Source organism: Rana temporaria, chromosome 6 (assembly GCF_905171775.1).
Source record: "Rana temporaria chromosome 6, aRanTem1.1, whole genome shotgun sequence".
Lineage (NCBI taxonomy): Eukaryota > Metazoa > Chordata > Amphibia > Anura > Ranidae > Rana > Rana temporaria.
In genome coordinates this window covers 41,372,850-41,399,765 of record NC_053494.1, presented here as the reverse complement: position 1 = coordinate 41,399,765, position 26,916 = coordinate 41,372,850, and the positions used below count along the sequence as shown (strand labels likewise).

General features: G+C 43.1%; 1 protein-coding gene across 2 annotated transcripts in view; it reads right to left on the bottom strand.

The window, feature by feature from the left end:
- Nucleotides 1-17,653: 17,653 nt before the first annotated feature.
- TMEM184A (transmembrane protein 184A) overlaps nt 17,654-26,916 on the bottom strand; it is an 85,353-nt gene continuing 76,090 nt past the window's right edge. Inside the window, exons 6-9 of one of the 2 annotated variants that reach the window (XM_040356699.1) lie at nt 23,863-23,954; nt 22,869-23,038; nt 21,561-21,758; nt 17,654-18,894 (exon numbers count right to left, since the gene is read on the bottom strand). In XM_040356699.1, the coding sequence (XP_040212633.1) occupies nt 18,647-18,894; nt 21,561-21,758; nt 22,869-23,038; nt 23,863-23,954 (708 nt within the window). In that variant the 3' untranslated portion in view covers nt 17,654-18,646. Of the gene's footprint in view, nt 18,898-21,560; nt 21,759-22,868; nt 23,039-23,862; nt 23,955-26,916 lie in introns of both variants that reach the window. The other variant, XM_040356698.1, reaches the window with a different exon arrangement.

Below are 26,916 nucleotides of genomic sequence, written 5' to 3'. Positions count from 1 at the left end.
GCCGGCGCCATTGTTCTTGTGGTCTTCCGCGTCTGCTACAGTGAAAACTTCCGCCCACAGTTGATTATGATGGCTGTAATCCCGCGCGTGCGCACTACGGCAAATATTCAAGCCTCTTCTTCGTTTCCGGTTACTATGGAAACGAAGAGAAGCTCCTCACAGCGTACGCCAGGAAGCTGTTATCAGAGCTTCCGGAGCATGCTGCAGATGCTGGGTCAGCAATCGTGTAGCAGCTAATCAGTAATCCAGGCTTCCCGATCTGTAATCTTGCGCCGGGGGAATCGCACCGCAAACCATCGCGCGATGTCGGGGCTGACGTCAACAGCAGGAAATGACGCAGCCCCGACATGAACAGATTTTGTCCGGCATGGTCTCGACTGGCCGGTCTAGCTATCAGACGGCGCATGCGCGGAGTGACGTCACCACTCGGGATATCGGCGATATCCCGTGAAGGATAAAGTGGGTTTACAACCACTTTAAGATTGCTAACATTTCATTCCTCCAGCATAATATTTCCACTGTCTGTGATTCACATAATGGTCATTGGGTTCCTGCAGATTCATGTTTTTTTCCCCTAATATTGGGAGCAGGTTATTTTTTACAATTCTTCCCATGCAAGGTGTATTTCTGGACATGGACAGTATTTTTGAAGTTTTGCACTTCAGTAAAAAGTTTTTGTGTTGCAGATTTTAGTTGCTCCACAATACTGACTTCTGGTCATAATCCACACAGCAGACGGCTACATTAGAACTTCAATAGTCAGCATTAAAATATAGCACTATATATAGCAGTATAGTCACTGTCACATGATGACATTACATTTAAACATCTGACAGCATAAAGGGAAGTCTTTCTATGTCAAGTCTTTTTTTTTTTTAATGTTTGTTTTTCAGACGTGCGGACCGTATGTCCGCTTTTTCATCCATCCGTTTGCGGATGAAAAAGGGACATACATTGGTCCCTATGTGATTGCGGGTGTCAGCGGATAAACATCCGCTGACACCCGTAATCACCCGCCTCCGCAAACATCCGATTTTTGCAGTCGGAAGAATGTCCTACTTTTATTCCCTCTGCGGATCGGATGAACACGGAACCCATTAATACAGGGGTGCCCAACCTTTTGAAGAACAAGGGCCACTTATGCCTCGTTTCCACTGAGCGGATCGGTTTGGGTTGCTTAGAATGGAACGGGTTAGAATGGTCCGGTCTATTCTGCAGAGCATTTCCACTGCAAATCGGACCATCCGGGACCATGCAAGGTTTAGAAAAAAAGCCTAGCACATCCACCAATCAGTGAGATGTATTTGTAGGTCCGCCCTAATGGAACCGTTCCATTCTCTATGGCCCCACATCTGAAGCAGGACCCAGAATGGTCCGGTACTGTTCGCTTTTATGGCACGCTTTCATAATGGAAACACCCAAAAAAGCGTACCGAACCGATCCGCTCAGTGGAAACGAGGCATTATAGGACTTGGTAACCGGTCGTGGGCCAGAATGAGCGGAGCGGGTGGATGGCAGCCCACTACTCTATAGAACCCACTCTACTCTTTTTTTTGCAGTTTGGAATGGAGGTAGGCATTTGTAAAGGGACACAAGTCCATTTACATCTGGAGGGTGAATGGAGGGTCCAATTGGGTCAGACTGACCATGTGAAAGGGGCCTAAGGCTGCTTTCACTCTGATGCACTGTTTACCCACACCACAGTTCTCCTGTGGGCTTTCCTGCAGGTTAGCTGCACTTTGCCATAGACTTCTATTAAATCCTGCAGGTGTGGTGCACTTTTGGAGAGCTCACCAAACTTGCAGGTAATAGAAGTCTATGGCTTGATGCAGGTATCTCTCAGGTACACTGTTCTGCACCTGTGGATCAGTTTTAAAAGCAGCCCAGTAACCACTGCAGAACAGATATGCCCATATATACATTGTGATTTTAGTAATAAACTTACCTTAAGTAACAGTATTCTATTCTATCCCAGAGCAGGAGGTCGCGGGCCACATCATAGGGCTCCACGGGCCACATGTGGCCCCCGGGCCACTGGTTGGGCACCCCTGCTTTAATACAACCATTCATGCCCTTCATACACATACTATTTTAAAGCATGCTATCCAACATTTGTTGGCGGAAAATCTGATAATTGTCCGATGGAGCGTACAGCCTGCCATCACACAATTCCTGTCGGAAAATCTGATCGCGTGTATGGGCTTTTAGACACAATTGTGTAAAAATTGCGAGCAAGAGCTGGAGCTAGGCTTTTAAATTGGCCATTATCTAATATTCAACCTCTTTTTTGGGTGTTTGAATCCAAATATTGCTTCCACAAAACCATTCTTGAATAAATTGGACCCATATTATGCCATTACATTGAAGTTCTTCTGTAGCTATAGGGACATTTAGATCTTTGTTACTTTGGTAGAAATGTTGACCAGTGTTAAGCTTAATCTATTGCTGGCTCTTATTTTTCTAATTCTAATTTATTTTTAGCTTAACTCTCCGTGATTTTACAAAGTGTTAGGCTCATGACTAGACTAGTTATAATTACAAATAAATGAAGTAACTTGTCCTCACATGTTGCGGACTAATTCACTCATAAATCAGAGCAAAGTAGCCGAAAATAATTTTTTGCTATCTAACTTCCTCGCATTGGCTTCTGGTTTGTTTATCAAACAATATATTAAGTATGTGATTTGAAGTGAACAAGTGATTGTATGGTGGAAGAGCATCTACGATGTTATATTGCACATATTTGTACGAGTGAGTGCGTTCTATGTCTTATATTTGCTTTCACCCCCAATCATTTTTTTGTATTTTCAATTTTTTATCTTAACTTGTTCAGCAGTGTGACATTTTATATCACTACTGGATATAACATCACATCACTTTCTGTTATACCCCACTGTTTATTTGATTATGTTTAAAAAAAAAAAAATTAATTCCTCCTTATGTTTCATATCATTTCTGTTTTTAGTTTGCATCCTAGACACACCACAAGGGCAGTTACCTTGCTTTTACATTAATAAGAATAGAGATTGTGTGTGTTTTTTTTGTTTTGTTTTTGTTTTTGTTTTTTTGGACTTCATCGCCTCCTGATTTTATCTATGTGATTATTCAGTAGGCTTAATTTCAATATTTATTATTTTCTTCTTGTGCTGCTTTTTTTATACATTATATAAATAATAAATTATTGGGATATATCCAAGTAATTGTGGATTTATGTTTGTATGTCAAGACCGTAATCCTGTGTACTGTACTTGTGCACCGATTTCTCCTTATCTGACAGCCACAAAGTAATTTATTGCTGTATATAATACTGCTGTGACTGGTTTTGTACCTTTCCAATAAAGAGTTCTCATTGAAGTCTCTGTGAATTGCTGTGAGTTCTCTGTTCTCTAAAGCTGTGAATTTTTCATTTTTTTCAATCTGAAGATCAAATGTGCCACTTCTGTAGGTGAGTTAGGGCACCAGTTTGTAGGGAAGAGGTAGAATTTGAATCGGACTTCCTATTGGGCATACAAATGGTGCACTCCAAACCGTTTCAGGTAGCGTTGAAGTGACTTACAATTATTGGTGCCATTGTCAGTACAGCTAAGCGTTGTGGTCATCACCAGCACATCTTTTATATATAATGAGTCTCTTATTAGGCTTTGAGAACATTTTTATATTTTGGAGCCCAAATATGGCTCTTTTTTCAGTGACAGAAGTGTCACCACTGTTGTGTAAGGAAGGAGCCATTTTAGGTCCTCGAAACATTCCAAGTTTTTCTGTGAGTAATAAATGTCTCGTTATGAGCAAACAATTTCGCATTGGGGGCACATAAACCCCCTTTGCCTATTTTTGTTCTTTAACTACTTCAGACCCGGGCGTATTTAAAAAGACAGCCTCAAGGCTGCTCTATAAATCTGGGAGGCCGTCTTTTTACTCCTATGACCCATGGAATCTGCACTATTTGCCTGTATGATCTCTTAACAGAGATCCATCTTTCATGGCCATCCCTGGGAGAGCTGTGAACGAGTGGAGCTGAGCTGATCATCATTGTTCCTGTGAACTAAAGAGGACGGATCCACCTTTCCTGCACTCCTGTGACCCATGGAATCTGCACTATTTGCCTGTATGATCTCTTAACAGAGATCCATCTTTCATGGTAAGGGGCCAGCTTGCCCGAATTTATCTTGTGTCTCTGCATGCGGATGTACATATATTACCTGGAAGATTCAACCATATCACCTGTGAAGCCAGCTATCTTTCATCTGATTAGTGGACTTTTATGTCTCCAGTTATCAGTACTTGAGATTGCAATAACTCCTTGATTGATATTAGCAATTCTATTGCAGAATTTATTTTAAAATTTTAGTTTCATCAAACTTTTGTTCACTTTTGTCTTTTGGTATCCACCATATATTTATATAGTTTTGGGGGTTGCGCTATTTTTTCACTGCTTTTCATGTGTAAGGAAGGAGCCATTTTAGGTCCTCGAAACATTCCAAGTTTTTCTGTGACTAATAAATGTCTCGTTATGAGCAAACAATTTCATATTGGAGGCACATAAACCCCCTTTGCCTATTTTTGTTCTTTAACTACTTCAGACCTGGGCGTATGTAAAAAGATGGCCTCAAGGTGGCTCTATAAATCCAGGAGGCCGTCTTTTTTACGGCCTCGGGTCCTCCGGCCACTGGGGGGCACGTGCGCGCCGCGTCACCTCGATGCCGATGCGCGTGCTTGGCAGGCGCGATATCCGCCAGGTGCCCGCGATCGCCAGCTTTAGAGCAGGGACGTGGAGCTCTGTGTGTAAACACAGAGCTCCACGTCCTGTCAGGGAGAGGAGGCTGATGCTGTGTCCCTTGTACATAGGGACACAGCATCGGTCACCTCCCCCAGTCAGTCCCCTCCCCCCACAGTAAGAATCACTCCCAGGATCCACATTTAACCCCTTCCTCGCCCCCTAGTGTTAACCCCTTCCCTGCCAGTCACATTTATACAATAATCTGTGCGTTTTTATAGCGCTGTTCGCTGTATTAATGTGAATGATCCCAAAAATGTGTCAAAAGTGTCCGATGTGTCCGCCATAATATCGCAGTCCTGACAAAATTTGCAGATCGCCGTATTACTAGTAAAAAAAAAATAATAAAAAAATGTCAGAATTCTATCCCCTATTTTGTAGCCACTATAACTTTTTCGCAAACCAATCACTATACGCTTATTGCGATTTTTTTTTTTTTTACCAAAAATATGTAGAATACATATCGGCCTAAACTGAGAAAAAATATATATATATTTTTTTTTAAATGGGATATTTATTATAGCAAAAAGTAAAAAATATTGTATTTTTTTTTTCAAAATTGTTGCTCTTTTTTTGTTTACAGCGCAAAAAATAAAAACCGCAGAGGTGATCAAATACCACCAAAAAAAAGCTCTATTTGTGGGAAAAAAAGGACGTCAATATTTTGTTTGGGAGGCACGTCGCACGACCGCGCAATTTTAATTTTAAACAACGCAGTGCTGAAAGCTGAAATTTCGCCTGGGCAGGAAGGGGGTATATGTGCCCAGTAAGCAAGTGGTTAATCATAAATATTACAAAATATGAAGGCAGAAGTGACCAGCTGACTGTCCACCCCCCGATATGGACTGGACTGACTTGTCTTGTGAGACACGAGATGTTGAGGGAATAAATAAAACCTATAGGCAAAGTAGAAAAGCTCCTGATTTCCATGTCATTTAATGTGGGTACTGAGAACCTGTTTACACTGTATATAGATACATTACTGTATAGTCCTGAAAAAATAACACAGAGAAGCAATGTCTTCAGATCTATTTCATTGCTTACCATGAAAGTTCTTTTCAGTATTTCCCAACTGCTGTAATCCCTCCAGTATGCATAGAATTACAGTTGCCCGTCACCCGGCATGGCTATCCGCTTACCAGGAAATCGGAGTTACTTGGGATTTCACAACCCACTGACAGATCTTTTGCAACAGACAATAAGAATGAGTCAGCAAATACAGCCATATGGAAATTTCCACATTCAGAAATATTTTCTACCATATGATGATCTAAATCACTAAATGGAAACTGTTAGTATGAAATGTTTACCATCTAAAGTCTAACTCTGGCCTTTTATTAAATTTTTTTAATTTTTGATAATTGGGGGGGGGGGGTGTGAAGTTGTAACCCAGGGGTGCCCAACCTTTTGAAGATCGAGGGCCACTTAAAGTGGAGGTTCCCCCTAAAAAATGTTTCTAACAATACATTGAAAAGACTGATTACACTGCGGGTATGCTGTTTTTTTTTTTGTACATACCTCGATATCGCCGTTTAATCCCTCAGCTTCCGGGTATGATTCTTGTGGGTCTGGGCGTTCCTAGTTGATTGACGTTCCTCCGACCGACGCATACTTGACGTCACGACTTTCCGAAAGAAGCCGAACGTCGCTGCGCAGGCGCCGTATAGAGCCGACTCTATACAGCGCCTGCGCAATGACGTTCGGCTTCTGTCGGAAAGTCGTGACATACAGTATGCACCCGGAAGCCGAGGGATGAAACGGCGATAATGAGGTATGTACGTAAAAAAAAAAAAAACCCCAGCATACCCGCAGTGTAATCAGTCTTCTCAATGTATTGTTAGAATTTTTTTTTTAGGGGGAACCTCCACTTTAAGCAACTTGGTAACCAGTCGTGGGCCTCAATGAGCTGAGCAGGCGGATGACAGGTCACCACTACTCTATAGGCCCTCCGATCCGATCCACCCAGATAGAAGGGAATGAATTCCCTTCCATTTTTTTTTAGAGGATCGGATTGGAGGTAGGCGGACGTAAACGGACAACAGTCTGTTTACATCTGCTGCTCTCTAGAGATGAATTGAGGGTCCGATTGGGTAGGGCCGATCATGTGAAAAGGGCCTAAAACTGCTTTCACTATGATGTCTTGCGGGTTTACCCTCACCGCGGGTGCAGCGCAGTGCACCTGTGTTTATCTTGCAGTTTAGCTGAACTTTGCCATAGACTCCGCCCTTTAGCAAAAGCCGACGCTGTACAGGAAGCTCTACTCCGCCACCGTTATCTCTTTCTCTACCACCAACTTGATTCACAATACTGATGCTGTGGTATGATGGGTCGACAACCTGAGATCTGGGCTTGCCACCCCACCAATTCAGAGCGGGAGGTCGTGGGCCACATCAGAAGGCTCCGCGTGCCACATGTGGCCCCCGGGCTACTGGTTGGCCACCCCTGTTGTAACCTATCACCACTCTAAAATTGTATATACATTTTTTTTTTTTTTTAGATTAATGTTTTATTCCCTGTTGAATTTGGTACTGATGTACACTGGATGTCTCCAGCTACCATTGAGGGCTTTTAATGTTTTTTTTTCCCCTTTTAATGCCCCGTACACACGATCGGATTTCCAGTTGGAATAAACTCCTATGGGTTTTTCCGACGGGATTCCGCTCAAGCTGTCTTGCATACACACACACACCAAATTCCGATCGTCGAAAAGGCACTGACGTACAACACTACAACGAGCCTAGAATAATGAAGTTCAATGCTTCCGAGCATGTGTCGAATTGTTTCCGAGCATGCATGGTTTTTTTTTCAGTCGGAATTCCATACAGACGAACGGAATTTCCGTTTTTTTTTTTCCCGTCAGGAAAAGGAGAGAACATGTTTCTAAGTCCGCGGCATAAGAGCTTGAGTTAGTGAACACACTTTTCAGAGCGCCCTAGACAGTGTGTTTGCATTTACAGTATCTCACAAAAGTGAGTACATTCCTCACATTTTTATAAATATTTTATTATATCTTGCCCGCTGGGCAACAAAGGTGAAAATGCCCAAATTGGGCCCAAAAGTGTCAATATTTTGTGTGGCCACCATTATTTTCCAGCACTGCCTTAACCCTCTTGGGCATGGAGTTCACCAGAGCTTCACAGGTTGCCACTGGAGTCCTCTTCCACTCCTCCATGACGACATCACAGAGCTGGTGCATGTCAGAGACCTTGCGCTCCTCCACCTTCCGTTTTGAGAATGCCCCACAGATGTTCAATAGGGTTTAGGTCTGGAGACATGGTTGGCCAGTCCATCACCTTTTACCCTCAGCTTCTTTAGCAAGGCAGTGGTTGTCTTAAAGGTGTGTTTGGAGGAGTTATACTGCCCTGCGGCCCAGTCTCCTTAGGGAGGAGACCATGCTCTGCTTCAGTATGTCACAGTACATGTTGGCATTCATGGTTCCCTCAATGAACTGTAGCTCCTCGGTGCCCACAACACTCATGCAGCTCCAGACCATGACACTCCCACCACCATGCTTGACCGTAGTGTTTGGGATTGCATTTTTCTCTGTGATTTCTCTATTTTCAGCTGATTGGCAGAAGTTTCCCTGCATATCTCTTTGACGGAAGTCAAATAATCGATTTCTGTCAAGCGGGGACAGCCATGTGCTCTTCGTAATCCAGATGGTCCACAATTTCAATCACGGTTTTGCAAGCCTAAAGCTTATTATACACCATTAGTTTGTACTAGCTGATAACTACTTGCCGACCAGGCGCCGTCATTTTACGGCGGCAGGTTGGCTCCCCTGCAGGAGAGCCCGTAGCTATACGTCGGCTCTCGCGCAGGCCACTAGGGCTTCGGCGCGATCGCCGCAGGGCAAGCGCGATTGCTCGTTTCAGAGCGGGGATCGGGAGCTGTGTGTGTAGACACACAGCTCCCGGTCCTATCAGAGAGGGAAATGCTGATCTTCTATTCATACAATGTATGAACAGAAGATCGGTCATTTCTCCTAGTAAGGCCACCCCCCTACAGTTAGAACACACCCAGGAACATACTTAACCCCTTCCCTGCCCCCTAGTGTTAACCCCTTCACTGCCAGTGGCATTTTTATAGTAATCCAATGCATTTTTATAGCCCTGATCGCTATAAAAATGACAATGGTCCCAAAAAAGTGTCCGCCATAATGTCGCAGTACCGAAAAAAAATTGCTGATCGCCGCCATTACTAGTAAAAAAAAAAATATAAAAAAATGCCATAGAAATACCCCCTATTTGTAAACACTATAACTTTCGCGCAAACCAATCAATAAACGCTTATTGCGATTTTTTTTGACGAAAAATATGTAGAAGAATACATATCGGCCTAAACTGAGGAAAAAAAATGTTTTTTTAGATATTTTTGGGGGATATTTGTTATAACAATAAGTAAAAAATATAATTTTTTTTCAAAATTGTCGCTCTATTTTTGTTTCTAGCGCAAAAACTTAAAACCGCAGAGGTGATCAAATACCACCAAAAGAAAGCTCTATTTGTGGGAAAAAAAGGATGCCAATTTTGTTTGGGAGCCACGTCGCGCAATTGTCAGTTAAAGCGACGCAGTGCCGAATCGCAAAAAGTGCTCTGGTCTTTGACCAGCAATATGGTCCGGGGGTTAAGTGGTTAATAGAGCGATCTCCCTCGCTTAGCTGTTATGTTCTGACAGGGAGACGGCCCCCGCCAGAACACTCCGGTTTCCAGCATGTACATCTGACAGAAGCCTGCTGAAAAACAGGTTGCTTCTGTCAGGCTGGCTGACATACACAGGCCAAATGTCGTTTGTTTTTTATTGAACCGACTGACGTCGCCCAACATTCTGACCGTGTGTACTAGGCTTAAGTCCACGTACACATGAGGAGCTGTCTGCGGATTTTTAGATTAAAAGTCGTCATTCTATCTGAAAATAAATAATTTAAATTTATAACAGTTTAACCACTTGAGATCCGCGCTATAGACAAAATACGTCCGCAGCGCGGCTCTCAAGTGCCAAGTGGCCGTTTAAACACGGCCTTTTATGTGCATTACCCGCGCGCGCCACTGGGTGGCGCGCGGCGGGTAAAAACTGTCCCGGCGCATCGCCGAAGACCCGATGCGTGTACCTGGCGGCCGCGATGTCCGCCGGGTACACGCGATCGTCGGTGACACGGCAGGTGACAGCAGGGACGTGGAGCTCTGTGTGTAAACACAGAGCTCCACGTCCTGTCAGGGAGAGAGGAGACCGATCTGTGTCTCTTGTACATAGAGACACAGCATCGGTCACCTCCCCCAGTCACCCCCCTCCCCCCACACAGTTATAACACACCCAGGCTACACAGTTAACCCCTTCCTCACCCCCTAGTGTTAACCCCTTCACTGCCAGTCACATTTATACAGTAATTTGTGCATTTTTATAGCACTGATCGCTGTATAAATGTGAATGGCGCCAAATTTGTGTCAAAAGTGTCCGATATGTCCGCCGCAATATCCCAGTCCCAATAAAAATCGCAGATCGCCGCCATTACTAGTAAAAAAAAAAATAATAAAAAAAATCATAATTCTGTTCCCCATTTTGTAGGCGCTATAACTTTCGCGCAAACCAGTCGCTTATTGCGAATTTTTTTTTTTTTTTTTTTACAAAAATACGTCGAAAAATACGTATCAGCCTTAACTGAGAAAAAAAAGAGTTTTTTTTAAAAAAAAATGGGATATTTATTATAGCAACAAGTAAAAAAAAAAATATATTTTTTTTAAATTGTCGCTCTTTTTTTGTTTATAGCGCAAAAAATAAAAACCGCAGAGGTGATCAAATACCACCAAAAGAAAGCTCTATTTGTGGGGAAAAAAGGACGCCAATTTTGTTTGGGAGCCACGTCGCACGACCGCGCAATTGTCAGTTAAAGCGACGCAGTGCCGGACGCTGAGATTTCGCCTGGGAACGAAGGGGGTTTATGTGCCCAGTAAGCAAGTGGTTAAATAGTGGAATGATGTGACAATCAAGACCACAGATGATACGTGCAATACTGGCTTCTAACAGCAGATGGCAGTGACGAGCCAAGAACGTGTCTTCATAAATAATGCTGGTTTACTTATGCTTAACCACTTAACCCCCGGACCATATTGCTGGTCAAAGACCAGAGCACTTTTTGGGATTCGGCACTGCGTCGATTTAACTGACAATTGCGCGGTCGTGCAACGTGGCTCCCAAACAAAATTGGCGTCCTTTTTTCCCCACAAATAGAGCTTTCTTTTGGTGGTATCAAAAACATATGGAAAAATGCAATATAAAAAAGAAAATCCTGCGCTAAAAAAATAAAATATAAAGTCGCTGGCACTAATGCCCGGTACACACGATCCGATTATCGGACGAAGGATCATCCGTTTTTTTTTGCATGCTAATCTCATGTCGAATCTGATGAGTTTACTAAAGTCACAAAAATTATCGTACGACAGAATAAAAATTTGGAAGTGATGTCATATATGTGATGTTGTAATGCATTTGTATTGCTGCTCTGATTGTACGATTTAATCTAGCATCGTATGAAAAAAAATTCTATGCATGTCCGATAGAATAATATTGGATGAACTGTCCTGATCGGCTCTCGAAAGCGCTGTACTAACGATCCGATTATCGTACGATCAATTTGAAAGCGGAATTTTTGGTAAGATTTTCAAGGCGTGTGTACAGGGCATAAGGGTCGAGATACAAAAAAAACTCCAACCAAACTAATATAAATAAAGTTGCAGCTCTAAAAATAATTGATAGTGACAACTAATGAAAACATGGAAGAGGGGAGTTATTAAACCATCATTCGTATAATAACATAGGGCCAGATTCACAGAGGAGATACGACAGCGTATCTCCTGATACACCGTCGTATCTCCTGTCGTATCTATGCGGCTGATTCATAGAATCAGTTCCGCATAGATAGCCCTAAGATCCGACAGGTGTAATTGACTTACACCGTCGGATCTTAGGATGCAATACTTCGGCCGTCACTGGGGGGAGTTTGCGTCGTATTTCAGCGTCGGGTATGCAAATTAGCAGTTACGGCGATCCACAAAGGTTTTTCCCATCGTTATGTCGGCGCAAGTCTTTTTTTCCCGTCGCAAAGTTAGGTGTGCTTTAACATGGTGTAAAATTACTCCACCATGTTAAAATATGCCCGTCGTTCCCGCGTCGCTTTTGAATTTTTTTTTTCCCGGCGTAATTACGTTACGCACGTCGCGATTCACAAACACGTCGGGCCGCTGTAAGTTCGCGCAAAGCACAACGGGAAAATTGCGAACGGAGCATGCGCAGAACGTCCGGCGCGGGAGCGCGCCTAATTTAAATGGTACCCGCCTCATTTGAATTGGGCAGGCTTGCGCCGGACGACTTTACGCTACACCGCCGCAAGTTTCCAGGTAAGTGCTTTGAGGATCAGGCACTTACACTGAAAACTTGCGGCGGCGTAACGTAAACGGGTTACGTTACACGGCCGCAAATTTTCGTGAATCTGGCCCATAATGTATACAAGTGAACATAAATAGTGAAACAAAAGTCCATAAAACAAAGTCCAACAGACATCAAACAATGCTCTTCTCTGTGCTCTGTGATGGATGACAAACAGGTGTAGGAAACTATCTAGCTGGACCGGATTGGCAGCAAAGAGATAACGTGATCCCCAAGCCTCTGACCATAAAAATTTCATGTGGTTCCAACAGTACTCAAAGGTGAAAACTAGAGAAGCGCTCACAGTGCATTTATGATGAAACGCGTAGGGTCGGGCTTTTGATGGTGATGTAATCTTGCTATTCATCCCTGATTGGTTGGCTTAGGCATGTGTAGTGTAGGAACTCCGAATATGTCGGCTTGGTTACTAGTTTATATATATATTCAGGAATCTTGTAAGTGCTTCATTTTACCTTGCCATTAAAGCCTTTTTTTTATTATACTGTACTATGACAGCACTTCTCTTGTTTTTACCTTTGAGTACCATATGAACATATTATGGTCGGAGAAAGACCTCAATTCCCTGTCAGTCTTCGACCACCTATGATTTAGTGGTCATTTTTATCCAATAAGCAGCTTTAATAATCCCTTTGGCTTGAGGATCACGTTATCTCGTCGCTGCCAATCCGGTCCAGTTTCACATTTTCCTACACCTGTTTGTCATCTATCACAGAGGACAGAGGAGAGCATTGTTTCCCCCCCCCCCCCCCTCGACGAGATTCCTGGCAAGCTTTTCTTGCAAAGCCGAGTGTACAAACGGCACATTCAAAAGAAACGTCATTCTTTTGAATGGCAAGAACGCAGTGACGTCATTGACACGACGAGCATGCGCTCGTCACATTCGATGCCGTCGCCACCGTCTTGCATCACTCTACACTACCCTTGTAAGCTATCGCGCATGCGTCAAAGTCTCGTCGAGCATGCACAGGCTTACAGGAGGACAGGTAAGCTTGTAGCCGCATACACACACACAGTTTTCTCATCGGGAAAATAGAGCGCAGGTTAATTTTTTTTCACGTCGAGATTCCCGGCAGTTTTCCCGACGAGAGAACATACACACGACAGTTTTCTCGGCAAAAAGCTCTGCCAGCAGTTTTCTTGCTGAGAAAACCGGCCGTGTGTACGAGCCTTTAGTACAAGAATGGATTTCGCTCGCTTTGGAAAACGCAGCTTGGCATTGCATACTATTGAGCTTATGATCTACCAAAACCCTCAGATCCTTCTCCACTATGGATTCCCCCAGTTGTACTCCCCCTAGTATGTATGATGCGTGCATATTCTTAGCCCCCAAGTGCATAACTTTATATTTATTAACAAAAAACCTCATTTGCAACATAGTTGCCCAATCATTGAATTTGGCTTGCAAATTGGTGACATCCTGCAAGGACGTTATTCCACTTCATAGCTTGGTGTCATCTGCAAAGACTGAAATGGTACTTTTAATCCCAGACCCTACAGTGCCTTGAAAAAGTATTTATACCCATTAAAATTTTCCACATTTTGTCAGGTTACAACCAAAAATGTAAATGTATTTTATTGGGATTTTATGTGATAGACCAACACAAAGTGGCACATAATTGTGAAGTGGAAGGGAAATGATAAATTGTTTTCAATTATTTTTAACAAATAAATATCTGGAAAGTGTGGCGTGCATTTATATTCAGTCCCCTTTACTCTAATCCCCCCTAACAAAAATCTAGTGGAACCAATTTTCTACAGAAGTCACCTAATCAGGAAATAGAGTCCACCTGTGTGCAATTTAATCCCAGTATAAATAAAGCTGTTTTGTGAAGCCCTCAAAAGTTTTTTTTTGAGAACCTTAGTGAACAAACAGCATCATGAAGGCCAAGGAACACACCAGACAGGTCAGGGATAATGTTGTGGATGTTTAAAGCAGCGTTAGGTTATACAAAAATATCCCAAGCTTTAAACATCTCACTGAACACTGTTCAATCCAACATCCAAAAATGGAAAGGAGTATGGCACAACTGCAAATCTACCAATACATGGCCGTCCACCTAAACTGAGAGGCCGGGCAGGGAGAACATTAATCAGAGAAGCAGCCAAGAGGCCCATGGTAACGCTGAAGGAGCTGCAGCGAGCCACAGCTCAGGCGGAAGAATCTGCCCACAGGACAACTATTAGTGCAAATCTGGCCTTTATGAAAGCGTGGCAAGAAGAAAGCCATTGTTGAAAGAAAGCCATAAGAACTCCCATTTGCAGTTTGCAAGAAGCTATGTGAAGGACACAGCAAAAAAAAATAAAAAGCTTTGCTTTGGTCAGATGAGACCAAAATGCAACTTTTGGCCTAAAAGCAAAAAAAAAAAAAAAGTGTGGCAGAAAACTAACACTGCACATCAGCCTAAACACACCATCCCCACAGTGAAACATGGTGGTGGCAGTATCATGTTGTGGGGATGCTTTTCTTCAGCAGGGACAGGAAAGCTTGACAGAGTTGATGGGAAGATGGATGGAGACAAATACAGGGCAATCTTAGAAGAAAACCTATTATGCCCCATACACACGACCGGTTTTCCGGTCGTAAAAACTCTGATGAGAGCTTTTCGTCGGGAATGCCGACTGTGTGTATGCTCCATCTGACTTTTTCCCACAGGAAAACTGCCGGGGAGAAAAAAAAAAAAAAAGAGAGCAGGATCTCTTTTTTCCCTTGTCAGGAAAAATACTAGCGGGAAAACAATTAGTCTGTATGGAATTCCGACGGGAAAAAACTACGTATGCTCGGAAACAATTCATTGCATGCTCGGAGGCATTGAACTTTTTTCTCGCCTCATCGTAGTGTTGTACGTCCCTGCGTTCTTAACGCTCGAAAGTTAAGAGAACTTTTGTGGGACTGTGTGTATGCAAGGCAGGCTTAAAGTGGAGGTTCACCCAGAAATTACAATTTTTAACATTAGATTGAGGCTCATTTTGTCAAGGGGAATCGTGTAGTTTTTTTTTTAAATCGAAGCCGTACTTACCGTTTTAGAGAGCGATCTTCTCCGCCGCTTCCGGGTATGGGCTGCGGGACTGGGCGTTCCTATTTTATTGACAGTCTTCCGACAGGCTTCCGACGGTCGCATCTATTGCGTCACGATTTTCCGAAAGTAGCCGAACGTCGGTGAGCAGGCGCCGTATAGAGCCGCACCGACATACGGCTTCTTTCGGCTACTCGTGACGCAATGTATGCGACCGTCGGAAGACTGTCAATCAAATAGGAACGCCCAGTCCCGAAGACCATACCCGGAAGCGGCGGAGAAGATCGCTCTCTAAAACGGTAAGTACTGCTTCGTTTTTAAAAAAACTACCCGATTCCCCTTTACAAAATGAGCATGAATCTAATGTTAAATTAATTTTTTAGGGTTTTAGGGTGAACTCCCGCTTTAAGAGGAATTCCGACGGGAAAACCATCATCCCCCCCCCCCCCCCCCAACGGGAAAACCGCTCCTGTGTACGGGACGGGGTATGAGAGTCTGAAAAAGACTTGAAAATTGGGCAGAGGTTCACCTTCCAGCAGAAAAACACACAGCCAGAGCTACAATAGAATGGTTTCAATCAAAACCTATTCATGTGTTAGAATGGCCCAAAGTCCAGACCCTAATCCAATTGAGAATCTGTGGCAAGACTTCAAAATTATTGTTCACAGGCGCTCTCCATCTAATCTGGCAGAGCTTGAGATATTTTGCAAAGAAGAATGGGCAAAGATGCCCCTCTCTAAAAGTGCAAAGCTGGTAGAGACATCCTCAAAAATACTTGCAGCTGTAATTGCAGAGAAAGGGGGTTCTACAAACTATTGACTGGGGGGGCTGAATACAAATGCACCCCACACTTTTCACATATTTATTTGTAAAAAAAAAAAAAAAAAAAAAAAAAAACATTTATCATTTTCCATGCACTTCACAATTATGTGCCACTTTGTGTTGGTCTATCACATAAAATTCCAATAAAATACTTTTACATTTTTGGTTGTAACATGACAATTGTGGAAAATTAAGGGGTAATATTATAAACACACTGTTATTGTTATTACTTTTATTAAATATTGCTTAATGTGTTTTTTCTTTAAAAAGACACAATAAAAATTGTCCATGAGAATATCACCCTTCAATGGTGGGGAAAACACCCAAAATATGTTGCTCTCTGTATCCCAGAAGGGCGACATTATTATTAATGGTTAATGACAAACTCCTGCAGCTTAAATAACTTTGGAAGTAGTCTAATAAAAAGGATTTCATTCCATACATTTGCATTGGGTTTGCACAAGTGAAATAAACCAATTATCTACACAAATAGACTAACAAATTTTTGGCATTATTAGAAAGTTATTAAAAAAACACACACAAAAAAAACATAAAACAATTCACTTTGCAAAATACATTAAACATAAAAAAAAAAAAAAAGTATTTGGCCAAGGTAATTATTAAAGGACTCCAGGCAAATGTAAAAAGCCTGAATATATTGCATATTTATTAAAAAAAGGACTAAACGGATTTTATTTTGTAAAACAGCCTCTCTAAAGCTGGCCATACATGCCACGGGCTGAGTGCCACTGCTCAATTCCCTCTTCCATGCTAAACAGTGTAGATGGATGAAGCTTCTTTTAGCCACCATTGTATTCTGACAGCCGGCAGTCATCTGATTGTCTGCAGTCAATGTTTTGCAAAAAAAGAAAATTCTGCCTGGCTTCTTAAATTTCTCAATCAAAGTTTGTAAAACCAAGTGGTGTCAGCGGGGCCACCTACGGCTCAAATTCAGCTAGTAAAAAGTCCCATTCAAACAGGTGCCAGATGCATTTGCCCGGTGGGCCAGGGCTGCATGTCCTAACCAGAGCAGTCTGTTAATGGCCGGGCCTCACGGAGGGCATTAAGTGGCGACCACTGTCCAGATGGGACTAACACAGACCAGGGGCACCCTTCACCCACCGCTATGAGGCCATGCCCGTGTGTCCTCTCCCAGCTCTTCCGCCCCGCCAATGTTGTTATCCTATCAGCAGAGCAGGGGGCGAGAGAAGCAGGAGATCTGCACAGAGAGCGGGAGTCTTTTCATAGTAAGAAGAGGGTAATCACTCGCTTGTTAATATGATCCAGATCTGTAGTTCCTCCTGCCCATATAGAAAAAGGGAGGTGGGCATGACTACAAGGGGCACTGTGACTGCAAGGGGCACTGTGACTGCAAGGGGCACTGTGATATGAAGGGGACTGCACTGCAAAGGGGCACTGCAATCATTACAGTGCCCCCTTACAGTGCAGTCCCCTTTACATTACAGTGTGGAGGACCAACTCTGAATATCCCATCATCAACCGCCCCCTGTGAACGCCAGCTCCCCTGATCCCTGGAAAAATTGTCTGCTCAGTCAAAAATACCGGGGCCTATTTTTTGCCCAAGTCTGGGCCTGATGCCGGCTATCATTAAGGGGGAGTAGATTGTCCTTGCACACCAATGTGGCTATTGGTGGCTCTTTGCGACTGATCTCCACATCTTTTGTGACTGTATTTATTTTTATTTTATCATTGATAAATATCTCATCTGTACTATCCAGTTTTTGTTGTACTTTGGCCGATCTACCATATGCAGAGCTGCAAGACATTTGTGGACTGTTTAAGGTATTTAAAATTGGACACTCGCTTTTAACTTTCTCATGCATTACCAGGTGAGATTTTTTTTTTTGGGGGGGCTTTTGGGGTCACCATTTTGGCGAGTGCACCCTTGTTTGTGTTTATTTGCACAACCAGTCATTATCAGCAGTGATAGCGCCATGACCCTGCCCTACGAATTTCACTAAAATCCTTCTTAATGTTGAATTACCAGCATACCAACTGAAGTTCCACCCCAGGCTCACTGTAGGATGGCCTACACAGCTGCTGAAATGAGAAAAGAGGTAGGCAGCAGGAGTGAAGAACACAAGCTCCCATCTGCAGTGTCTCTAGGTTTCTCCGGCACTGGAAAGTCCCCGAGCACACAGACATCAGTCATTTGTCAAGGAGGTGGATCTATGAAGCTGGGACACAAAGAGGGCCATGCTCTTCTAGCTGAAGCAACATATAGCAATGAAACACCGACACAGCCAATGATCAGTTGCACAAAAAAAAAAAAATCAATGAGGTTTTTGTGTTTTTTTTTTCCCCGACAGGTGTAGCCATGCAATATAATTGCATGGTCAAGATGAATTTCCAAGGGGCTGTTGAATGCTGAAAAGTTTATAGCTTTTCTTGAAAGGTCCTTTGTTGAACATGTTGGGTGTCACTGGGTCCTTTAGAAGATCCTTTTGCCTGAAATGTCAGTAAACCAAACCAGTTGCAGTAACTGGCCACAGATAGTTCCATCTAGTGAATAGAGATAGCAGTTTCCAGTCTTATAGTTCTGTCTAGCGATCACAGCTAGCGCTTTCCAGCCTTAGAGTTCATCGTCTGAAATGATGAGCATCATTTTCTCATTTTGCTTCTTTTTCTTGCTGGAGTGTCCATTGGCTGCTGCCTTGTTCTCACTCTGTCCCTGTGGCTTTTGCTGAGAGTCCTGCATTGGATGCTGGGTGTACTGCTGGTATGTGGGGGAGAAGTTGTGGATTGCATCTTGTACAATGTCATGTGGGCTCATCGTCTCCTTCAAACCACTTGAGATGCTCTGCATAGGTGCCACATTTGCTGCTAGACAAGGAAAAAATGTTTAGTGCTTGATATGAAATATACACATTTATATGGCTTTTTGTAATGAAGAAAATCCTTTTCTTAGAAGCTTCCGATACATGCAATCACTTTCAGTTCATGGACAACTGAACCAACTCCAGGCAGGGAAGCTGAACCTATTGGTCATTGCCCCACAGCTAGGGGCAGATCCTCAAAGATCTGCACCGGCGCAGAGTATCTGAGATACTTACCTGGCTTTGGTTTGAATCCAGAAAGAATTTGCCCTGTAAATTACGGCGGCGTAGTGTATTTCTCGCGGCGTAAGGGCGCGGAATTCAAATGCGGCGAGTAGGGGGCGTGTTTCATTTAAATGAAGCGCGTCCCCGTGCCGAACGAACTGCGCATGCCCCGTCCGTCAAAACTCCCAGGGTGCATTGCTCCAAATGATGTCGCAAGGACGTCATTGTTTTCGTCGTGAACGTAAATTGCGTCCAGCCCCATTCACGGATGACTTACACAAACGACGTAAAATTTTCAAAATTAGACGCGGGAACGACGGCCATACTTAACATTGAGTACGCCACCAGATAGCAGCTTTAGCTATACACCGGAAAAAACCTGAACGGAAACGACGTAAAAGAATGCGACGGCCGCTCGTGCGATCGTGGATCGTCAGAAAAAGCTAATTTGCATACTCGACGCGGATTACGACGTACGCCTGTCGGATCTAACACAGATGCCGTCGTATCTTGTTTGGTGGATACCAAAACAAAGATACGACGTGCAAAATTTGAAATTACGCGGCGTATCAACAGATACGCCGGCGTAATTTCTTTGAGGATCTGCCCCATAGTATGCAGACAACAAGTCAAGAGGTGCAATTACCCTTTTCCTGTTGGTTTCTACCTTCAGTAAATAGACACCATCTTTTTTGGGATACTTTATCTTCTAATTACTTGGCACGTCCCCGATTTCTGACTTGTTGCGCACCCTGCATGCAGTGTTTGTCCGGTTCGCATGTTTTAGGCAGTCTCTGTGTCACCCACACATCCTGAGAAATGTAACTTTTAGATGTACTAGAATACATATGGTATATCGTTTTTTATATTGAAAAATTAACAGGACAGCTAACAACTATTCAAGCAGCCTGTTAAACTTCCGCAGAGGATGCTACATTTGAATTTGCTGTTCCATCTTTAACAATGCATCAAATCATCAGCTGGCTATACCATTGCCAACAGCTTCTTTCTCCCTTTTGATACTTTGAGTTGTTTTGGACTTTTCCCAAGTGGAATGTATCAGTATCATTAATTAAGCAATTTTGGAGAAGCATTATTAAAGCTCAGAATCATTAGTTTGATGATCCCAACAGTTACTGCCATATCCTAAGACAATCATGTCTGGATAATTAGGGGGTTAAATTATTTATGGCACTGAGAGAGGGTGGACTTGGATCCCAGTCTGACTCTTAGTATTTGCAACATTGTATGTTACTTTTTTTATGTGTGTTTTTATTGTTTTGTACATGTTCTGTAGGAACTTCTCCTCCGTTGGGGATGGTTACACCACTCCGGATGAGTTTTTTTGATACTTTTATACATTCACCAATAAAGTCATTTTGCATAGAGCTGATGGTTGTTAGTTGTGGTCGATTCACCTACAAATTTTCTGTTGGGATCTTTAGTCCCAATTGTTGCACTTTGTTTTCCATATATCGTTTTTTAATAAAATTCAATAATGGTCTTTTTTCAGTGTTCAGTGTTCCGCCTATCACGGATGCCTTCTCATCCTCGGCCTCGGAAGAGAGGACATCCGTGATAGGCGGAACACTTAACAGAGGCTCTGCTGGGAAAATGAGTGTTCTGCCTATCATGGAACAGTCTGAGGAGGAGGCGCGGCTTTTGAATAATGGATGCCCACAGCCTGAAACCCAAACTCTGCAAACAAAATAAGGTAGGGAGATTGTCGAGGCCGGCAATGGCACAGTGAAGGCATGTAATGGCACAGTGGAGGCATGTAATGGCATAGTGAGGCATGTAATGGCACAGTGAGGCATGTAATGTAATGGCACAGTAAGGCATGTAATGTAATGGCACAATGAGGCATGTAATGCAATGGCACAGTGAGGCATGTAATGCAATGGCACAGTGAGATTGGAAAAAAGCCTGTTTCTGTCAGCGGTTGTTCCTGTCAGCGGTTGTTCTGGCTCCCCCTCAGCTTCCAGATAGACTAGTAGGAATGGTGTCGTCCCAAAACCAAATTTTTTCCTGGAAAATTAGGGGGTCGTCTTATATGCCCAGTCGTCTTATACGCCAGCAAATACAGTACATTAGCTCCTGAAGAAGCGATCTTCACGAAACATGTAGAGCTTAAATATTGCTACAATCTAGTTCAGTCATACATGCTTGATGTAAACATCTTTTGACCAATATTGCAGAGTTTTAGCCGCCACTGTAGTCACACTGCAGTTTTTAATATATTGTTTTTCCTTTTGTTATTTTAATGAAATGATGTATCAAATTGCTAATAAAATCATTGTTTACTGTAATTGGTGCCTAAAAAGTAAATTTTTCACACTTCCAACATTTGAGTCAAGTCAAGTGAGCAGCTTCCTGCACCAAAACACTTCTAGGAGAGTATATTTTTTTTTACTTTGATAACATTTTAGGAACTTATGAGTTTACCTGTTGAGTTTTCCTTTTTCTCTCTGTAGACCTGGCAGGTGAAGGCGTAACGCAAAGCGATGGCTGCAAACAGCATCTCAATACAAATGATGAAGTTCTGATACCCAGCAGCCACCGTGCCTGCCCCGACTGTATTGCCATGGATAATCTGGACTTCTGGAATGGCCCCTGCTCTCTCCAGTATGGCCAGGAGCATTCCTGATAAATAGATAACCAGAATTAGAGTAAAGAAGTATTCTTAAGTATAACAGCACAGACGTGTGTGTTACCCATAAAACCTAGGATTCTGCAATTTCTGTAGTATAAGTGTAAATAAAATGTTCCTAGTTTTAGCAGTCTATATCCTTGGATAAAACAATCCTTGCAAGGTTTCCTGGTGACCAGTGTTAGCAGGACAGAAAGAAGAAGTAGGAGAATTGGAAAGTTGTAACTGGAAATGGGAGAAGAGGGGAAATTGTCCAAAAAGGTCACTTTGACCCGACAGATTGGATTACCGCTTACTTTGAGATTTCTACTCACTTCCTAGTCTGTCTACAAGATCAGAAGTGAAGGAAAATCTTCCTGCTAAGGACACAGATGAAAGCCTGATGGAGATCATAACCCTTCCCCACTTCATCTAAGTACACATGTCCTTTGTAAAAACTATTTAGACAACCTAAATTGGAGTACTCCATTATGTAAATCTCATCTATAGCATTGGAAGGTCAAGAGCAGGGCCGATCCTAGGGTCACAGGTGCCTGGGTGCAGAAATATTTCTGGCGCCCCCACATGGGTGTCGTCATTTTACTAACTGCTGCCCTTTACAAATATTTCTATGGCAATGACTCAACCACAGAGATGCTCCCCCACGAAGTCTTCATTACCCTGGGATCCTTACATGATCTCTTAACAACAAACAAAATACAGGAAGAGAAGCAGAGTACTTTATTGGGACCTGGAGGGGGAGCCTCTGTGATGGACACAGAGAGGGCTTCTGTTAGAGAGTCTGGTAGATGTTTGGTGCCCCCACCTCTGCAGGCGCCTGGGTGCAATGCACCCTATGCACCCTGCCTAGGATCGGCCCTGGTCAAGAGCCTTCTCGCTCTTCACTTTTGGTCACTAGACATGCTCATAAAGGACCAATGGTGACAATGCAGGCGATGGAAAACATGCCAACAATATAACCTTCCTTGCTGAAGTTAAGATATGCATAACAGGATTACACAGATTTGACTGTATTTAAAATATTTAAAGAAAAAAAAACCTTTACTGTATAAAACCAAAAATAACTATGTGTACAATAATAGTAAACACCCAACAGCACCCACCTTGCCAGAACGATAAAAAGATGACTGCTTTTATGGTAAGAAACTTCAGCACAGGTTCAAAGGGATTAAGCAACTCTTTGGTTGCAAAATAGAAAAGGAACAAGGCGTAGAGAGCCAGACTGACGGATATGTTGTAGACGATTGTGATGTATAGGTAGCCACTCTGAACACTGCAAGGAAATAAAATATAATAAACATGGTCAATATCAAAGCAAGTCAATGCCACTGAATCCTCTAAAACAGTAGATGAGGGTGGGGACAGGTTTAGACAATATAGCCACCCCCCACCTGCGCGCAGCACAGATAGCAGCAAAAACAGACCAGGGAGATCTAAAGTTGGGGAGGAAAAAACAGACCATCCTGTCTTACACAGACAACGTGGATTCAGGTAGCCAATGCAGGAGCATACTCAGGCTAACTCCCCCAAAGATTTCCCCTGGAGAGCCTGCTGTCGAACCAAGTCCCGCAGGCTCCCCTCTTACCTGCTCCATGCCGCAGGACATTTTCATAGCAAGTGGCCCAATCTTCCCCCATCTCCGTGGGTAGCGTACTAGACCTTCAGGCTCTGGGGTCCTGGAAGGAACCTCTGTCCTGGACCTATACAGCACCCTGGCAAACAGGTTACTTTTGGCTCAAAAAGACCAAGAAATGGGCCCAGGGTCCAGCCCTCTAAGAAGAGAAGCATTATAGGCAAAACCCCACGATTTGGGACCCGGGTACAGATCCGGTTAGCCTGCCTTGATCCCAAGGATGCGGAGGCAAAGCTATTCCATGACCAACACCTAAGACACTGGCGAAAAAACTGAGGTACTCCTCCTATGGAAGGGGGTTATATAGGGAGGGGACTTCCTGTTTGAGATTGCCAGTGTCCATCACCTGAAGGTACTCCATATAACCCGTATAGTAATGAATATGCCGCTCTGTGTCCCGTGATGTACGAGAAAGAAAGAAAGTTTAACACACACACACTAGCATTAACAAATGAAAAGCTTACTTAAAATCTCCATCATGATATTTCCCGAACGCTTGCAAAATTATCGTCACAACAGCCATGATGGGTTTCACTATGCAGAACTGCAGGGTTGCCTGTGAAGAAAGGAAAATTCATTACAAAGGGTGTTTCTTATCCCATTTCCTTTAGTACATGGTCATAATAGGCATCGTGATCACAAGTGTCTACAGACAAGGTTGTCTTTGTTATCTACAGCAACTAAGGCTGACCATACATTATACAATTTTCCTTTAGGATTTACCAAAACCATATAAATATGAGGTCAAACCTTAACACTTTCAATTTTACAAACTCAAACATTTACTGTATAAACTTAAAAAATAATTGAAGATTACATTTTCTTGTGAATGACTGAACTAATATATGCACCGTTTCTGAGAACTGCTTCACATCTGTGTTGCATGGAGTCGACCAACTTCTGGCACCTGTGAACAGGTATTTCAGCCCAGAACGATTGTACCACATTCAAAAATGTCTCTGCATTTGAGGTTTTACTCCAGCATTTTTTTTGTCACCCCACAAGTTTTCTATTGGACTAAGGTCCGGTGATTAGGCTGGCCACTCCATAACATTAATTTTGTTGGTCTGGAACCAAGATGCTGCTCGCTTACTGGTTTGTTTGGGGTCATTGTCTTGTTGAAACACCCATTTTAAAGGGCATTTCCTCTTCGGCATAAGGCAACATGACCTCTTCAAGTATTTTGATATATTCAAACTGATCCATGATCCCTGGTATGCGATAAATAACACCGTAGTATGAGAAACATCCCCATATCATGATGCTTGCACCACCATTCTTCAGTGTACTGTGGCTTGAATTCAGTGCTTTGGGATCGTCTGTCAAACAGTCTGTGGCCCCCCTAGACCCAAAAATAACAATCCTGCTTTTATCAGGCCACAAAATGTTACGCCATTTCTCTTTAGGCCAGTCAACGTGTTCTTTGCCAAACTGTAACCTCTTCAGCACGTAGATTTACCCCCCCCCCCCCCCAACAATGGCACTTTGCGGGGGCTTCTTGCCAATAGCTTGGCTTCACATAGGCATCTTCTAATTTTTACAGTACTCACGAGTAACTTTACACTCATCCTGGAGTCTATTCTTCGAAAGTTAGCTTTCTGTTTTCGTCTACATCTTTCTGGTTTTGGTTGCCATTTTAAAGCATTTGATATCATTTTAGCTAATCAGCCTATCAGTTTCTGCACTTCTTTATATGTTTTCCAATCAACGTCTTAATAAAAGTACAATGTCAATGGCTGGAACGACCCATTTTACTTCGATTTTACGCGAGAAATGCACTATACCCAGCATGTACAAGATTTGCCACCTTCATCCGTATATAAGGGCTTCCTGTTTGCCACCAGTTTTTTCACAGATTGAATGGTCTCACTGATTGAACTCCCCACTGTTATTATTTTGAACATGCCCCTTTCAATTAATGATTCAATCACACAAAATCAGCAGCATGCATGTCATTCTTAGCTACAACACGAGGGTGCGTTTCCCACCGCACCCAAGCCAACTGGTCATAAAACCCAACGTATTAGCTCACAAAAAAAAAAAAAATATTGAAAAAGCGTGTAAAAGTATTTATCGTGTTTTTACTTAAAAGGGGGCACAGCAAAAAAGTGAAAGATGAGAGATTTCCACAGTGGTCATTATCTAGCCATGGGTCTTGAATACTGCAAATCTCTTCCCTGCTTCTAATCTAAACAGGATGGCCTAGATTCACGTAGGGTGGCTTTATGTTGTGCCGGCGAAACGTATATTATTTACGCTACGCCGCCGCTACTTAGATAGGCAAGTGCTGTATTCACAAAGCACTTGCGTCCTAAGTTACGGCGGCGTAGCGTAAATCGGCCGGCGTAAGCGCGCGTAATTCAAAGTAGGCAGGTCGTGGGCATGTTGTATTTAAATTAAGCGTGACCCCATGTGGATGCATGGCCGAACGAACGGCGCATGCTCAGTATCACTTCGTATTTACGCCCAAAGATACGCCGGGTCAATGCCTGTGACGTGAAAGTAACCTACGCACAGCCCCATTCACATACGACTTACGTAAACTACGTAAAAAAGATACGCTTGTTCTGACGTCCATACCTTGCATGGGCTGCGACACCTAGAGACCTGCTATATCGTTACACCGGTGTATGTCTTACGTAAACGGCGCAACTAATTGCGACGGGCGTACGTACGTTCGTGAATCGGCGTATCTTGCTCATTTACATATTCGACACGGAAATCAGCAGAAGCGCCACCTAGCGGCCAGCGTAAATATGCACCCCAAGATATGACGGCGTAGGAGACTTACGCCGTTCGTATCTTGGCCAAATCTAACTGATTCTATGAATCAGGCGCATAGATACGATGGCGGCCATTCGGACTTACGACGGCATATCTGTAGATACGCCGTCGTAAGTCTTTGTGAATCTGGGCCGATCTCTCTGGCTGTATAGTAGAACTACGTGATCTGCTAGCATTGCGGCAAACTGTCTATCTGCAGGAGGCTACTTTAATACCCTACCTGTCAATACGATAGATAACCTGACAGATGCCTATAAGCAGTTTAAAGCAAATATCTTTCAGCAGTTCTACAGCTCAGCTCATTGCATGATTAGTTCTGTAGTATCTGCTTGGTATCCAATCTACAGCTCTGCTCCAGCCAATCTATATTGGTAGTACTACAATTGGTACCTTGTTGTAGATAATATGCCCTCTCTAATGACCACCATTCATCCCTCATCAAACAGAGGTCCTATACCCCCACTGAAGCCGTGTATACCCAAAAGGAAAAAACTCCCCAAATGAACTGAAAGCCAAAAAAAAAAAAAAAAAAGATTTTGCTTTAAAGAAAGCTTTGTCAGGGTTAAAGTGCAAAAGATAAAAGTAAAAGGAGTCCATAGTGCTCAAAAATTGTGTGGGAGGTGAAAAATGATCCCCACATGGCAAATCATAAAATGACCAGTTTGTCGCAAAGCCAGCAGATCAGGTAGTTCTACTATACAGCCAGAGAGATCCTGTTCAGATTAGAAGCAGGG